The 17,137-nt window shown below is 44.4% G+C and overlaps 1 protein-coding gene across 1 annotated transcript; it reads left to right on the forward strand.

Annotated features, from left to right (window-relative positions):
* Positions 1-1,593: 1,593 nt before the first annotated feature.
* Positions 1,594-16,547, forward strand: LOC121531581 (inner centromere protein). Its single transcript, XM_041836859.2, has 17 exons — positions 1,594-1,789; positions 2,417-2,565; positions 5,548-5,655; positions 6,943-7,619; positions 8,078-8,129; positions 9,221-9,278; positions 9,522-9,669; positions 10,565-10,674; positions 10,949-11,086; positions 12,083-12,313; positions 12,585-12,707; positions 12,979-13,136; positions 13,361-13,457; positions 13,714-13,935; positions 14,656-14,718; positions 15,409-15,562; positions 16,157-16,547. Exons 1-17 carry the CDS (start codon positions 1,787-1,789, stop codon positions 16,339-16,341), a joined length of 2,676 nt encoding a protein of 891 aa, XP_041692793.2. The 5' UTR covers positions 1,594-1,786; the 3' UTR covers positions 16,342-16,547.
* Positions 16,548-17,137: the final 590 nt, after the last annotated feature.

A 17,137-nucleotide genomic window follows, 5' to 3' on the forward strand; every position in this document is an offset into this window, starting at 1 on the left:
AACTTAAAAAAACGAGGAAAAAGCATGTGTGGTATTGTAGTAGTGGCCCCAACGATGTTAAAAAGGGGCCCAATCCACTAGTTCTATGAGATAATATAAGTCCGTTAACATGACCTTTATGAATTATAAAGTCTTTATGTGCTTTAAGGCGGGGTTAGTGCCTACAAAAAGACGCCAATAGAGATAAATAGTAATGGCGTCTTTTTGTAGGCACTAACTCCTCCATGGTTCGTTGGACAACGTCTATTTATTTAACCTTTATTTTATCAGGGATTCATACTGAGACCAAGGTGTCTTTTACAGACGTGCCCTGATTTACAGAAAATACACACATCAAGATAAAAATACAAAATGCAAGCAGAAAGAAAGAAAAAAACGTAATAAAAAACAAAGACATTCATCAATAAAAAGGTCCTCAATCAGCTTTCTGAATTGGCCTAGAGGCACCAGAACATCGAATTTAAGAACATTTTGAAGATTGTTACACAGATAAGGTGCAAAAAAACTAAAAACTGATTTACCTAACTAAGATCAAAGGAATTTCCGGAGTTAGCCATCCTTGAGACAGGGTGCGGTAACTCGTATGTCTGAAGTTTAGTAATGATGTTATGTACAGTGGGACTTTTTGTAAAAGGGCTTTATACATGAAAACATAGCTATGTATCAACCTACATGACATCAAACATATCAACCTACATGACATCATCGAGGGCCAAGCGAATTTTATTTTTGTCACATACACGTGTTTAGCAGATGTTATTGCGGGTGTAGCGAAATGCTTGTGCTTCTAGCTCCGACAGTGCAGTAATATCTAACAAGTAATATCTAACAATTTCACAACATATACCCAATACACACAAAAACTAGTAAGGAATGGAATTTAAGAATATATACATATATGGACAAGCAATGACAGAGCGGCATGGACTAAGATACAGTAGAATATTATAGAATATAATGCAGTATATACATATGAGATGAGTAGTGCAAGATATGGAAACATTATTAAAGTGACTGGTGTTCCATTTCTTAAAGTGGCCAGTGATTTCAATAGGCAGCAGCAGCAGCCTCTAATGTGCTAGTGATGGCGTACTAAAGTTGTCGTCCGTATTAAAACACTATGGAGAAAATGAATGGCGTTTTTGTAGGGTTTCTGGATAAACGATGAAGGTACGTGGTCAACACATGCTTAGGAGGTATACGTTTTGTTCCATGAGATAATCTTAATCAGCTAACGTCACTTTTTGTGAATTTTTAAGAAATTATGTAATAAAAAATAAAATAAAAACATATAAAGCACATAAAGGCTTCATAATTCATAAAGGTCATGTTAACTGACTGCTATTACATCTTAGAACAAAATGTATAAAATCTCCTAAACCTGTGTTAACCTTATTTATGACGTTAACGCTTAATAGCGCTATCATGGGACAAAGAAATCCTCTCCTACGATTGGACGGTTTGAATCATGAATAGAATCGGGTGTACCGCCCCCGACACTTCCTCTTAAAATTTGATTGGTTAGTGGGAGGAGCATATTTTGACACGTCATTACAAACCATTCCCCGATTTGCTTAGACGGTTTCGAACGATTTAAACGGTTTTCAGCGGGTGTTGAAGTTTGGTCGGGACTAACGTTACTTTGTTGTGGTTGTGCAGAGAAAGATAATGGCGGATTTGACTATTTAATGCTTTTATGAAGATTTTTGAATTCACCTGCAATATAGAGTGAACTGCTATTGAAGCGGAAAATATTTTTATTTTTTCTCGAAACTGGAGGAGTTTTATGGTATGTAAGTTTTATTTGCCTATCGTTAGCTAGCTAACGTTAGCTAGCCATCTTTCACGGTGACTTTTAAAATCTCAACAACAACTCGCTAGTTTGCTAAGACAACACTGGGTATCTTGTTTCTTCAACATTATCTGATTTACTTTGCAGGATATATATTTGGCTAGCTGCTAACTAAGTTGTCCTGGAGACTAGTTACGTTAAGTAATTAGCTAATGTAGCTAGTTAAGATCCACGACCATAGTCGAGTCCACTTGAGTTTGCGGAAATGCGCGGGTTAGTTCGAAAATTCAAAAATGGTAGCTAGTTAGCCATTTTGTTACTGCAAGCAAAGTGTCAATGAACATTTTGTTAAATGTTATGTTTTTGTTTTGTAGGTAATGTTTGAGTTATTTTCTGGAATGGTTGTCGTGTCACTTCGTTTTTCCCCCTTGCATGTGTCCCTGTGTCAGATGTCTCGACTTGTACAAAATGTTAACGTTTTGATGAAGTTTTTTGGCCTTCCTAGTTAAAGTTAAAATGTAACTGCTTGCCAATTTAGTTAGAGCGTTCAAAAGTTTTGTGGGAGGTTTCACCATCCTATCAAACGTTTGAAAACTCTTGATTCTTTCCTCTTATTTTCCCCAGGTCGCAACCATGACCTCTGTACTGTCCTCCACGCATGCCCTGATGCAGATGTTCAATGGGAGGATTCAGGAGTTCGCCAACGAAATAGAGAATGTCCACATGGTGTGGCTCGAGGAGATCCAGCAGGAAGCCAACCGCATGTTCTCAAGGTGGGAGGACTGAAGTGTACAGGAAAAAGATACCATTGTCATAAACTTGCTTTCCATCCAATTGGCGACAGATTTATCCAAATATTCTGAAATGTGCATTAAAAACAACGTGCAACTTTTCCCACCAGATCCCATCAAATTGACTTGTTGCGGATAAAAGGATATGTGTGGCGAGGTAGTGCACCTAAAAATTTACTTTTGCGGTTTAAATTCCCATTTACCGAATAAAAAAATGTTTTTTAATTGGTTTCAGTCTTATTTTCAACTCTACTGATGGTCTTGTCACTAAAAATGTTGTTATATAGCTAACGTGCCCTCTGGTCATGGCACGTGCGCTCTAGCCAACGCCTTGCAGGTATAGCCTTCATGAGATTATTATGGACAAAATATTATTTTGTTTTGTCGATGTTTGCAAAGTTTACCCACAAATTAGCTGTTTCCATCAGGCCTGTCATGGCATTTTTTTTTTACCCAACACACTTTGCTCCCTTAAGGTTGGACGGAAACCTGGTTAGTGACACGTGAAGTTATTTGTTCTCTGAATCACCTGAAAGTTTCATCTGTAATTTTAGCTTCAGATTGCTACACCAGATAATGTAATAATAATAATATGCCATTTAGCAGACGCTTTTATCCAAAGCGACTTACAGTCATGTGCGCATACATTTTTACATATGGGTGGTCCCGGGGATCGAACCCACTACCCTGGCGTTACAAGCGCTGCGCTCTACCAATTGAGCTACAGAGGACCACATTTAACCAAATAATTTTGGTATCCTTTACTGGGAGTTACAGGTTAGGCAGTGTTTGTGTAGCACAGATACGTTTTTACTAACCTTAACTTTCCGATTGTAAAAAAAAATCTTCGTTCTCGATCTGGCCAAACCCGTGTCTTCTTAAATGGCTGTCCAGTTGCAGCGGGCGCGTTTTTGAATTTAGAAAATGCTGTTCTTAATAGACTTCTCCACAACCAGTCAAATTTCTTCCACACATCTGACTTTCCCCTTTACCTCCTGAGCAACCAGTAAACATTCCCCCGTTTCGAGTTTGTCACATCCTCCGCAGCCTTTTTGCTGTCACGTGTTATGGTGTTGGAGTTCGTTATAACCAATTTATTGATGTGATTTATGATATGCTAAAGGTCAGGCCCTTTTGGTCAGGTGCATGCGATGCTTACATGTCACCTAAAGAGAGCGAGGGTTGAGGGCGTAGGGAATGTTTTTCCTAAACAAATGAGGGATTTCGGTAACAGAACTTTTCAGTCAGAAATGGCTGTAGTTATGTTGCAGCTTCAGCGACACGGACAGCGCGATGAACACTGTTGATGTTCTGTGGTGGTCGCTCCAGCAGGGAGGAGGGAGACAACAGGTGCTAGTCACAGGCCCGGTACAATCAAATCAATTGCGGTCAGACTCCTAGTCATTTGTGTGTCTTAATTATTTTATCAAACAGTGCGCTTAAAGCATTTGTTTAATTTTTTGAATATTTGTATTATTTTTTTAAATTTTAATATTGTATATATATATATATTTTTTTAGTCATTTAGCAGACGCTCTTATCCAGAGCGACTTACAGTTAGTGAATACATATTTTTTTTATACTGGCCCCCCGTGGGAATCGAACCCACAACCCTGGCGTTGCAAACGCCATGCTCTATCAACTGAGCTACATCCCTGCCGGCCATTCCCTCCCCTACCCTGGACGACGCTTGGCCAATTGTGCGCCGCCCATGAGTCTCCCGGTCGCGGCCGGCTGCGACAGAGCCTGGATTCGAACCAGGATCTCTAGTGGCACAGTTAGCACTGCGATGCAGTGCCTTAGACCAAGCATCAGACAAGCTCGGTGCGAATAGTTAATTTGATTAAAACACCTATGGTGTGTATATAGTGTATATATGGAAAAGTATACGTGAAAACAATTGGGCCCGCCAAGCCTTTTTTTGGTATATATTTGTTATATTTTTTGCCCCTTTTCTCCCCTATTTCGTGATATCCAATTGGTGGTTAGTCTTGTCACCTTGATACACTGCTCGCTTAACCCGGAAGCCAGCCGCACCAATGTGTCGGAGGAAACCCTGTACGGCTGGCGACCGTGTCAGCGTGCATGCGCCAGGCTGCCACAAGGAGTCGCTAGAGTGCGACGGGGCAAGGACATCCCAGCCGGCCAAAGCCCTCCCCTAACCCGGACGACGATTGTGCGCCGCCACCTCATGGGTCTCCCGGTCGCGGCTGTCTGCGTCACAGCCCGGGATCGAACACTGGTCTGTAGTGCCTCCTCTAGCACTGCGATGCAGCGCCTTGTCGGGGACAGCCCCACGCCGAACAGTACCTAACCTGTAACTCCCAGTAATCAAATCACATTGTCTAGTGTAACAATCTGTAGCTACTGTAATTTGTAATTCTGTAAAGTAATGACGGCCAGAAGGAAGGATTCATCCTGCAACAGTTGACCTTTCTCTTCAGAGCCGTATATCCTCTGAGGATACCAAACATTAGGAACACCTTCCAAATATTGAGTTTCACCCCCCCCTTTTGCCCTCAGAACAACCTCAATTCGTCGCGGCATGGGACTCTACAAGGTGTCGAAAGCGTTCCACAGGGATGCTGGCCAATGGTTGACTCCAATGCTTTCCACAGTTGTGTCAAGTTGGCTGGAAACTGTTGAGTGTGGAAAAACCCAGCAGCGTTGCAGTTCTTGACACAAACCGGTGCGCCTGGCACCTACTACCATACCCCGTTCAAAGGCACTTAAATCTTTTGTCTTGCCCATTCACCCTCTGAATGGCACACACACACAATTCAAGGCTTTAAAAAATATTTCTTTAACCTGACTCCTCCCCTTCATCTACACTGATTTGATGTCGATTTAACAAGTGACATCCGATAAGGGATCATAGCTTTCACCTGGTCAGTCTGGCACGGAAAGAGCAGGTGTTCTCCCCAGAGCCATTCATATTCACAATACTTTTCCTTCCTATCTCAGTGACTTCAGTGCGGAGCCAGAACTGATGCCAAAGACTCCATCACAGAAGAAGAGCAACCGTAGGAAGCGTCTGGCCGTGGGTCAAAATGAAAATCACATCAAGAGACGGTAGGTTATTCTGTTAATTTGCCATGAGACATATTAGTACAACCGCTCCTATCTTTCATGCACCCTCGTGGGTTTGTATCTTCGTGAAAACCAATGAGGAAATGGGAGAGGCGGGACTTGCAGCGCGTCAAGCGTTTCAAATAGAACCAAGTTCTATTTTAGCGTTTGGCAACACAGACACTTTTTTACGCCCGCAAGCAATGTTGATGAAATGATTCAATAACATGCTTGTGTACATTTATTTTGCACCGCTTGTGCACGCAGCGTGACCGGTCTAGTCAAGGTGTCTGATCTCCTCTAACGTCTACTATAATGCTATCTCCTTTCTAACGTCTACTATAATGCTATCTCCTTTCTAACGTCTACTATAATGCTATCTCCTCTCTAACGTCTACTATAATGCTATCTCCTCTCTAACGTCTACTATAATGCTATCACCTCTCTAACGTCTACTATAATGCTATCACCTCTCTAACGTCTACTATAATGCTATCTCCTCTCTAACGTCTACTATAATGCTATCTCCTCTCTGACGTCTACTATAATGCTATCTCCTCTCTGACGTCTACTATAATGCTATCTCCTCTCTGACGTCTACTATAATGATATCTCCTCTCTGTCTACTATAATGATATCTCCTCTCTGTCTACTATAATGATATCTCCTTTCTAACGTCTACTATAATGCTATCTCCTTTCTAACGTCTACTATAATGCTATCACCTCTCTAACGTCTACTATAATGCTATCTCCTTTCTAACGTCTACTATAATGCTATCTCCTCTCTAACGTCTACTATAATGCTATCACCTCTCTAACGTCTACTATAATGCTATCACCTCTCTGACGTCTACTATAATGCTATCACCTCTCTGACGTCTACTATAATGCTATCTCCTCTCTGACGTCTACTATAATGCTATCTCCTCTCTGACGTCTACTATAATGCTATCTCCTCTCTGACGTCTACTATAATGCTATCTCCTCTCTGACGTCTACTATAATGCTATCTCCTCTCTGACGTCTACTATAATGCTATCTCCTCTCTAACGTCTACTATAATGCTATCTCCTCTCTGACGTCTACTATAATGCTATCTCCTCTCTGACGTCTACTATAATGCTATCTCCTCTCTGACGTCTACTATAATGCTATCTCCTCTCTGACGTCTACTATAATGCTATCTCCTCTCTGACGTCTACTATAATGCTATCTCCTCTCTGACGTCTACTATAATGCTATCTCCTCTCTGACGTCTACTATAATGCTATCTTTGTCAACCCTGCAGCTTCTCAAAGGGAAAGCGCAGCAACCTGCGTCGCTCCTCTGTGTCCACCTCCCTGAACCTGATAGCAGAGGATGATAGAGGATCTCCGGTCACAGTGGAAGAGATAGTCAAGCCCCCTCGTACCCGCAGAGCCAAACAGACTACCCAGCCTGAGGCGGTACCACCCGTATGCAGCACCCGAAAAGGAGCTTCTCAGGCCTCCTCCTCTCAGCTGGAGCAGGAGCCAGAGGAGACGCAGCATGAGGCTTCAGCCGAACAAATCCAGGAGGAGAGGATGCAGCCAGAGGAGGCTGAGAGGAAGAGGGGGGAGTCCAGCTCAGACACCTCCCAGCCCCCCTGTCTCACACCCCCTCCTCCTCCTCTCACCCAGAGTCACATAGCTAAAGCCATAGTCAAGATCTCAGCCTCAGAGCGGCGTTCTGCGGAGCTTCAGATGAACCCCAACCCAGAGCACTCTCCAGGCCGCACCGCCACCAAGATAGCCATCGCTGCCGGCACCACGCCCCCGGGCCCCAGGCGGAGCTCCGTGAGACACTCCCTGACCGTGCGGCGCTCCCTGGCAGGGCTGAGACACAGCATGACCCAGGAGTCTGTCCGCAGAGCCTCCAGGAGATCCTTCCTGAAGAAGAAGGCTCGTATGGGTAGCTCCACCTGCAGCAGTAACGTCAGCGGGCCTGGTGAGTGATGGGATGTGACCTGGCATTTTGCCGTTACTCCTTGAATGGAGTTTACGTGATGTGAGCAGTGGCGGCTGCGTAGGGGAGGACGGCTCATAATAATTCCTGGAGTGGAGTCAATGGAGTGGTATCCACCACATGGAAACCACGTCTTTTGATGTTTGACTCCATTCCATTGACTCCATTCCAGGAATTATTATGAGCCGTCCTCCCCTCAGCAGCCTCCTGTGGATGTGAGCAATATGGTTTGGCGTGCAGCCAAAAATTATTTCATATTAGTCTGATTACTCATTTACTGCTATGCTACAGAACTTAGTAAGAGTTGAGCGTGCCTTTTTTTTTTTTTGGTGCAATTTATTTCTCCATATCACGCCTTGACAATGTTAACGATATATACTGTGCTATTGACTGATAGTGTTGCCTTGTGTCTGTCTGTCTGTCTGTCTGTCTGTCTGTAGAAGACGTGTGCATGGAAAGTGATGGACATGAGGTCGAGGTGCAGACGGATGGGTGAGTGATCGCATTAATAGGCCTACCTTTTTAATCAAACGTTGTCTTGTTCTGAATGTATAAACACGTCTGTTGTAATTGGTATGCGAATAATGTAGACTAAGGTAGGCTTGGGCGGTATTCTGTATACCGGGGTATTTGGAAATAGCCATGGGATGGTTTTTCAATACCGTTGAAACTATTTCTTTTGAAGAAAAAAAAAAAAGAAAAAAGTGAATATTTGTAGCTACTTTTTAAGTAAATGCCTTCAGTCAACGTGTGCAATATGTTAGGAGATAATTTAAAAAAGATTGCGTTCTTCATTTCACCTGTCACATTTATTTTTCATTATGAAGCTTACCGGTAGTGCCCAGACCGGAGCCTTGTGAGTCTCTCTCTGTTGTGCAGCCAGGTGATCTAGTTACAGTTTGGAATTCACAACTAAATGTTTGCCGGCTAGATATCAGATAACCGTTAAGTTAACTGTCTAAAATGTGACAAATGCTCTGCAGTTGTGCGCATGGGTTTGCTAATTTAGAAGCTTGTTAGCTATCTAGCTGTTGTTAGCTTCTTCCAAAATCAAGTTTCGCTTAGTAACAGCGATCCTGGGTTAAGAGCCTTGCTGTCTAATATTTGTTTTGTGCGTACAGCAAACTGTTTTGCATTTGAGTTACTTATATAACTTTGAGTTTGTCCTGCAAATACTTTAGGTCAGAGACTATAAAATGTTCGCAATGTGCTCATTAGCAGTTAGTTAGTGTTCTCTACGGGATATTACATGTTCTTGTAAGGATTGCTAACCTTCGGATTAAAATAGCGCCCCTTGAGTTCAGTGCCGGTATTACTGAATATCCCAGTATGGCACAAGGTATGACAATCTGGATACCGCCCAAGCCTACACCAAGGGTGTATTCACTAGGAACCAAACGGAATCTAACGCAAGCAAACGGAACCAAACCAAGGGGGAACCTACCTGGATTTGTTCAATAGAACACTTGTTTTCGTTGCCAACAACAACAAAAAATATATTGTGAAACGTTTTTGCAACAGTGTGCGACCTAATGAATACCCCCTAGGTTATTATGTATCTGATACGTTGTTGTGTATGGCAGGGTATTGTCAGAGGAGCCTGCTGAGACTGACAGCCCAGCTCCTGAGACTTCTCCTGGGGTAGGAAACATCCGCATTGTACCTGGATGATACATTTATCTAAAATATACATTCATATCAGGTTTGGGGTCAATTCCAATTCAGGATGTTCCTCATTTACATCCTGAATTGAAATGGAATTGACCCCAACCCTGACTAATACTTGATGTCAAGCTTTACTATTCTGTATGTTCCTTATGTAAATATATTGATGGATCATAGTGAAATGATTGTCTAAACTCATCTTTATTTTAATTTGAGCAGGATAACATGGTCCAGAACCACCCAGGGGCTCTCAGTGTTGAGGAGGTTCGTCGATTCACCCGCTCCATGGCCCAGACCACTCCCACCATGCCACCATCAGCCTCGATCATCAGCAAGGCCAAGACCGGCACACCAGACTCCGGATCAGGTACAGACCATCATTACCACACTCTCTCACACACACTCATCAGCAAAGGCCAAGACTGGCACACATACCGAAGCTGCGTCATACCGAAGCTGCGTCATACCGCCTACCGAAGCTGCGTCATACCGCATACCGAAGCTGCGTCATACCGCATACCGAAGCTGCGTCATACCGCATACCGAAGCTGCGTCATACCGCATACCGAGGCTGCGTCATACCGCATACCGAAGCTGCGTCATACCGCATACCGAAGCTGCGTCATACCGCATACCGAAGCTGCGTCATACCGCATACCGGCTGCGTCATACCGCATACCGAAGCTGCGTCATACCGCATACCGAAGCTGCGCCATACCGCATACCGGTTAGCGCCATACCGCATACCGGCTGGCGTCATACCGCGATACAAGCCGCGGCATACCGCATACCGGCTGCGTCATACCGAGCTGCGCCATACCGCATACGAAGCTGCGCGCCATACCGCATACCGAAGCTGCGTCATACCGAAGCCGCGTCATACCGCATACCGAAGCCGCGTCATACCGCATACCGAAGCTGCGTCATACGCATACCGAAGCTGCGTCATACGCATACCGAAGCTGCGTCATACGCATACCGAAGCTGCGTCATACTGCATACCGAAGCCGCGTCATACCGAAGCCGCGTCATACCGCATACCGAAGCCGCGTCATACCGCATACCGAAGCCGCGTCATACCGCATACCGAAGCCGCGTCATACCGCATACCGAAGCTGCGTCATACCGCATACCGAAGCTGCGTCATACCACATACATACATAAAAATCTCTCCCTGTCTTCTGAATCATGCTTGTTATGTCAGTAGGTTACAGCTGTGCTTCAGAGAGAGAGGGGGGCATTAACAGGCTTGTGTTCCCTAGGTGGCAGTGGTAAGAGTCTGGGTCCTCGTCTCAGTGCCAAGCGCAGAGCGGCCGCAGATGATTTCCAGAGCCCCAGGAAGAAGCCCTCACCCCCCGTGAAGAGCCAGAGTGTAAGAACCAAAGACATCAGACGGTCTCTTCATATCACGCTTGTCTTCAGAACAAGTAGCTGTGGTGAAAATGTATTGTATTGTCTGGCACAGAACAGTTCTTCCAAAACCGTGAATATATTAAGTGTGGGCCTTATCACTGTAAAGTTTTTTAAAAATTTTTTATTTTTATCATTGTATGTTTTACGTTCTGAAGCGCTGTTAAGTGTGTTTTCTGAAGCATTGTAAAGTTTGCTTCCCGTGAATAGACCCTAATGTTAGTTGTATACTGCAGGTGAGGCCCAACATGAGGTCATTCCTCCACACGGTCCAGAGGAACCAGATGCTGATGATGACCCCCAGCTCTCTGGGTCGCAACACGGTCATGAAGTCCTTCATCAAACACACCACGCCAGGCAGAGCAGACTTCAAGGTTAGTCTACAGATCACTACTAATTTCCTGAATAATTCCTGCCTTCATGACATTATCCTCCATTCATATCAATAAAATAGGCCTATCCCCAATCCCACATGTTGTCGTGATCACATCATACCTGTTTTGTGATCATTTTGAGCCAAAAAAACATTTAGGAAGTTTTTAAAAAAACAATCACAATGTTAACCAGCCTGGTTAATTGGCTCTCTCTCTCCCTGTCCCCCCTACAGCCAGGCAGTGGTGTAGTGGTATGTATTATAGTAATATGGTGGGGGGGGTGTTTGGTCTCCTGTTACTTCACTAGTTGTGTGTTTGCTCTCTAACGGGCCACTTGTCCTCCTCCCTGCCACGCCATCTGAATTAACGTTGTTTGGTTCGTACACTCCGTTTGTCCTCCTCCCTGCCACGCCATCTGAATTAACGTTGTTTGGTTCGTACACTCCGTTTGTCCTCCTCCCTGCCACGCCATCTGAATTAACGTTGTTTGGTTCGTACACTCCGTTTGCCCTCCTCCCTGCCACGCCATGTGAGTTAAAAAGTTGGGTTTCCAAGAGGCACAAAGGCTGGGGTTTGATCCGACCGTGTTTGATCCGATGTATGTCGTAACATGTTTAAGGTCATCTACACACAAGGGCATTGCCGGCTCTTTGCAAGAACATAAGTTCGCCCCTCGCCAAACCAAAATTTAAATGCAAGGACTTGACGTCATATTTTTTATTTATTTTTTATGCTGCGAATCTGTGTGTAGGTGCCCTTGAGATGCGTATTTTTTATTTCAGAAATCACCCTTGGTGCCTTTAGTCTCATGTTAATCGTACTCCCTCTTCATGGGCTCCCTTTCCATTTCGCCTTAAATGTAACATATTACTAACACCTGATTTTCACTCAGTCTCAAAATGAGTTGCCACTAGAATGTAAAGAGAGAACGTCATGCCATGTAACCAGGGAGAGCGGATACCTTTTTTGATCTCAGAGAGTGTATTTCTGTTCTAGGAAAGAGAACGTCTGAAACTGGATGCCCTGAAGAAGAAGCAGGAGCAAGAAGAGGAGAGGAAGAAGAAGATGGAGGAAGAGAAGCGGAGAAAACAGGAGGAGATGAAGAGGAAGAGGGATGAACGGCTGCGGAGGGTAGTCGAGGCCCGGGTGAAGGAAGAACAGAGGGAGGAGGAGAAGAAGAAGAAGATTGAGCAGAAGATGCTTCAGATTGACGAGAAACACGACAAGGTGAGATGTTGACGAGAAACACGGCTTTACTGAATGAAAGGGGGACGGACGACATCTGATGCAGAGGTGAAGCTACCGTAAAGGGTCGTGTTCATTTGGGCACAAACCTCCTTGAAATGGAGCGAAAAGGGGAGATACTATCTGAACTTGTCCAATAGGAAACCCTTTTTCGTTTTCCCGTGCAAACTGTTTTGCTACGGCGTGCCCTAATGAACACGATCCTGTTCCACTGTGTGTAAAGTGCTAAACTATTTCCCCCCCTGTTCCCCAGCTGCGAGTGGAGCGCATGGCAGAGGAGAAGGCCAAGAAGAAGGTGGCCAGCAAACGCCAGGAGGAGCTGGAACTGAGGAGGAAGATGGAGGAGGACGCCAGGAGGAGGAAGATTCAACAGTCTGTAAGACAGTCCTTGTTTTGTTGAACTTTCATAATTATTACGATTATTTTTATTTTTAATAGGCAGATATTTGAGAGGTAGAGCGAATACCACCCATGGGAGCGGTGGAATCCGTACCCACTCTTGACCCATGAATGTCCAAACTGCAGCGTTCCTGCTACACCAGCCCCGGGGACAGACATTTTGTTTTCTAGTAGAACTGGGTACCTCTTGAAGGTGCTTGTGGGTTTTTTTGTTGTTCTAAACGTTTGTGACCCTTGTTGTGTCCCAGGAGGAGGAGGAGAAGCGTCAGCAGGAACTGCAGGCTAAGAGAAGAGCTGACGAGGAGCAGGAGAGGACTCGCAAGATGGCTGAGGCCCGGCGAGCACTGGAGCTGAAAAAGGAACAGGAGAGGGAGCTGGAGAGAGAGAGACAAGCCTCTGCTGAGAGGTAGTTTCCTGTCAACTATTGATGAATGGAAGTGTTTTATTTTCTTATGGAAGACGACAGCTGTGAAACGACCGCGACAACTGCTGAAAAAAAATGAATTAGTTTGACCTTTTAATTCTATCAAACTGGCCCTGCCATCGGTAATGTTGATGTACGAAGCTTTGGACTGTGAATTGGTTGGTTTGACAGTTTGATGTGGAGACAGAAGGCTTGTCTGTTTTCAGGGAGCGGGCAGAACGGGACAAGGCCACCGCTCTTCAGAGAGAAGTGGAGAGAGCTGCCAGGGAGAAGGAGAGGAGGGAGCTGGAGGAGAGGAGGAGGGTAAGACATACCTGTCCTGTCCTGTCAAACTGGTGTTTGGATTAACCGTTCATTTAACATGACTGTTCCTGTCTTAAGCATTGTGTAGACTTGGTTTGAAGGTACTTTTCAGATGATTTGGACATCATGTTTTAAAAGGTGTTCATATCGGGGACTGTGTACATGTACATTGACGGGTACACTTTTGGTTAGACGATGCCAACGTTAACGGTAGATTAAAGTGCTAATGAAACCCGTTTTTATTCTGTGTCACTAGGAGGAGCAGCAGAGGCAGGCTGAGGAGGAGAGACAGAGGGAAGCTGAGAGACAGAGGGAAGCTGAGAGACAGAGGGAAGCTGAGAGACAGAGGGAAGCTGAGAGACAGAGGGAAGCTGAGAGACAGAGGGAAGCAGCCAGACAGAGGGAAGCAGCCATACAGAGGGAAAGGGAGGCAGCTGCTATTGCTGCTGCTAAGAGCCACCTCACTGCTGATGTTCAGGTGAGAACACTTCCTCTACTTTAAGGCCCAAACCGATTTTGACAGGTGAAATCAATCTGATAGTAGCTCCACCTTGGAGCCCTCGGATAGGATAGGTGGAAGTTTCACCATATTGCTTACACCAATCAAATTCTCTCCGATCTCCACAAGTGCGTAGGGCAGAGATCATCAACTAGATTCAGCCCCGGGTGGGTTTTTTTTTCTTGAGATGTTCGGGGGGGTGGGGGGGAGGAACATAATTACAAATAATTTGTAGAGTGCAAATTGACCGCAAGAAGCCCAAATGGATATAATATTTGACTAAAACAGAATAATTTCAAACCTTCTTTACATTTGTATACAATCACATATATTATGCGTGGGAATACTTGGGAACAGATTTCCAAAATGTAAATCACTTGGAGCTGATTTCCTGGTGTTTCTACAGTCTTATTTCCAACAATGAACATTTGTTGTACGTCAGTTTGGGGAACCCTGGTGTCGGACCTAGGGGAAGATGTGGGATTGGCCCTAACATATGACTTAACAGCGAGGAGGGGGGGGCTACTTGTGGTTATATGACGCGTCATTGTTTTGAATGTAAACGTTTGCTTTTTTTCCCCTTGGGGCTGAAGGACTTGAGGCATATGTGCTGTCAGTAATGATTTTCCTAATCTATGCAAAGTCTTGTGTGTCTCATTGGGGTATACTGATCCTGCACCTCTCCTGTTCCCTCTATAGCCCATGTTGATGAAGACGCCTGTAGGGAAGGGAGGAGTCCTCAACGTCACTGTGGATATCGAGGTATGGACTACACTCTCGTTAGAGCCATAGTCCGTAGAGCATGGTGCTTGCAACGCCAGGATTGTGGGTTCGATTCCCAGGGGCCACCCATATTTAAAATGTAGGCGAGCATAACTAAGTCGCTTTGGATAAAAGCATCTGCTAAATGGCAGCAGTCTCCCCAGTTGTTGATAAAAGCATCTGCTAAATGGCAGCAGTCTCCCCAGTTGTTGATAAAAGCATCTGCTAAATGGCAGCAGTCTCCCCAGTTGTTGATAAAAGCATCTGCTAAATGGCAGCAGTCTCCCCCAGTTGTTGATAAAAGCATCTGCTAAATGGCAGCAGTCTCCCCAGTTGTTGATAAAAGCATCTGCTAAATGGCAGCAGTCTCCCCAGTTGTTGATAAAAGCATCTGCTAAATGGCAGCAGTCTCCCCAGTTGTTGATAAAAGCATCTGCTAAATGGCAGCAGTCTCCCCAGTTGTTGATAAAAGCATCTGCTAAATGGCAGCAGTCTCCCCAGTTGTAGGAGATGAGGGCTCACTCTCAACATGACCATATGACTTCTACTGTTGCTGAAGCTGGACCTACTTTCTCCATCGAACCTTAGCTGGGTGCAGAAATCGCACAACTCGTCAGTTAATTCTAAGAGAAGAAGAAATGATAAATGCATATGCATGTAATCCATGATTTTGTCTTCCTACCCTTGCAGCAGTCTCCCCAGTCATATGAGATCACTCCTAAGGGGGGCAACAAGCCAGTTGTTCTCAACACCAACCCTGAGGACTATGGGATGGACCAGAACAGTGATGACTCTACTGACGACGAATCCGCACCGAGGAAACCCATCCCCACATGGGCTGAGGGTATGTTTGACTTACTGACTTAGGGCTCGTAGCATCACGTGATGCATAACACCTCCACACAAGGCCTCGTAGCATCACATCTCCACACAAGGCCTCGTAGCATCACATGATGCATAACACCTCCACACAAGGCCTCGTAGCATCACATCTCCACACAAGGCCTCGTAGCATCACATGATGCATAACACCTCCACACAAGGCCTCGTAGCATCACACCTCCACACAAGGCCTCGTAGCATCACATGATGCATAACACCTCCACACAAGGCCTCGTAGCATCACACCTCCACACAAGGCCTCCTTTATGCCTTTTTACTGTGCTCTTAAAGGGATAGTTTGAGATTTTGGCAATCAATCCCTTTTTCTTTTTTTTTTCTACATACCCAGAGTTAGATTAACTCATGGATACCATTTTTTTTAATGTCTCTGTGCAGTTTGAAGGAAGTTGAAGATGGTTTATGGAGCCGTTGCTAACTAGCCGTTAGCGCTAACGACTGGAGGCATGATGGCACTTTGTGCCAGCTTTTTCAACTATAAGACCCATGGCTTTACAGTCAGGATGCTAAAGTGAACATGTGCTTCCCTCTCCTCTAGGCAACCAGCTGAAGCAGTCTATGATGAAGCAATATTTCCACCCAGCTGACGTGGACTCTCACTACGGGGAGATTGAACCGCCAAAACTGGACCGCATCTTCTACAAGAGCAAACCTCGCTACTTCAAACGTACCAGCTCTGCTGTCTGGCACTCGCCACCAAGAATGGGAGCTCTGCCCCTTTAAACACTGGGAACTGGGATTAAAGGGTTTTTTATTTTTCTGTTCTGTTCGTTCTTGCATGTATTATATTAAGAACCTCTAGCTGGCGGACACTTGAAGTGAATTTCAGTAAGTTTAAGGAATGTAGCTAACAATCTTTTTTTTAAATCCTTTTAAAAATAAATCTTGTATACATTTACATTTCTTCTGAATAAAATGGATAGAACATTTCCACACCTCTGAAGATGGTCATTTAAAAAAAAAAAAAAAAAAAAGTTGTTAACATGAAGGGAAATCCATTGAAAGTGTTTGACAGTCAATAATCACAACTTGATGAGGCAGGCTGCAGCCTTCCAAACTGTACAACCAATAAACAAAAGGACTGGGGGGGCCAAAACATGTCACTCACTTGTGCAGAAATAGCTGGTTGTCTCAACTAACCACATAAACGTTGTTCTAAATAGTGTAACAATCTCACATTTACAATAATATACATTTTCTGCACATATTGAAATAAGAATCAGGCAAATCTCATATGTTTACATTTTAGTTATTTAGCAGACGCTCTTATCCAGAGCGACTTACAGGAGCAATTAGGTATACAAGTAGCTTTCAGATATGAATACAGATATAATCACTGTACATTTTTGCCTTCCTGGCTACTTTTTAGAGAGCGTTATACTGAATTGAAAAGCTGTAGATGTGCATTTATTGAATAGTGATTTATATGCATTAATGAGCACTACATTCCGTTTTATTTATGAATATGGAGGTGGGACTACTGGATCAAAATGAACACAGTGTGGAGGACTTTTATTTT

Source organism: Coregonus clupeaformis, unplaced genomic scaffold (genome assembly GCF_020615455.1).
Source record: "Coregonus clupeaformis isolate EN_2021a unplaced genomic scaffold, ASM2061545v1 scaf0552, whole genome shotgun sequence".
NCBI lineage: Eukaryota > Metazoa > Chordata > Actinopteri > Salmoniformes > Salmonidae > Coregonus > Coregonus clupeaformis.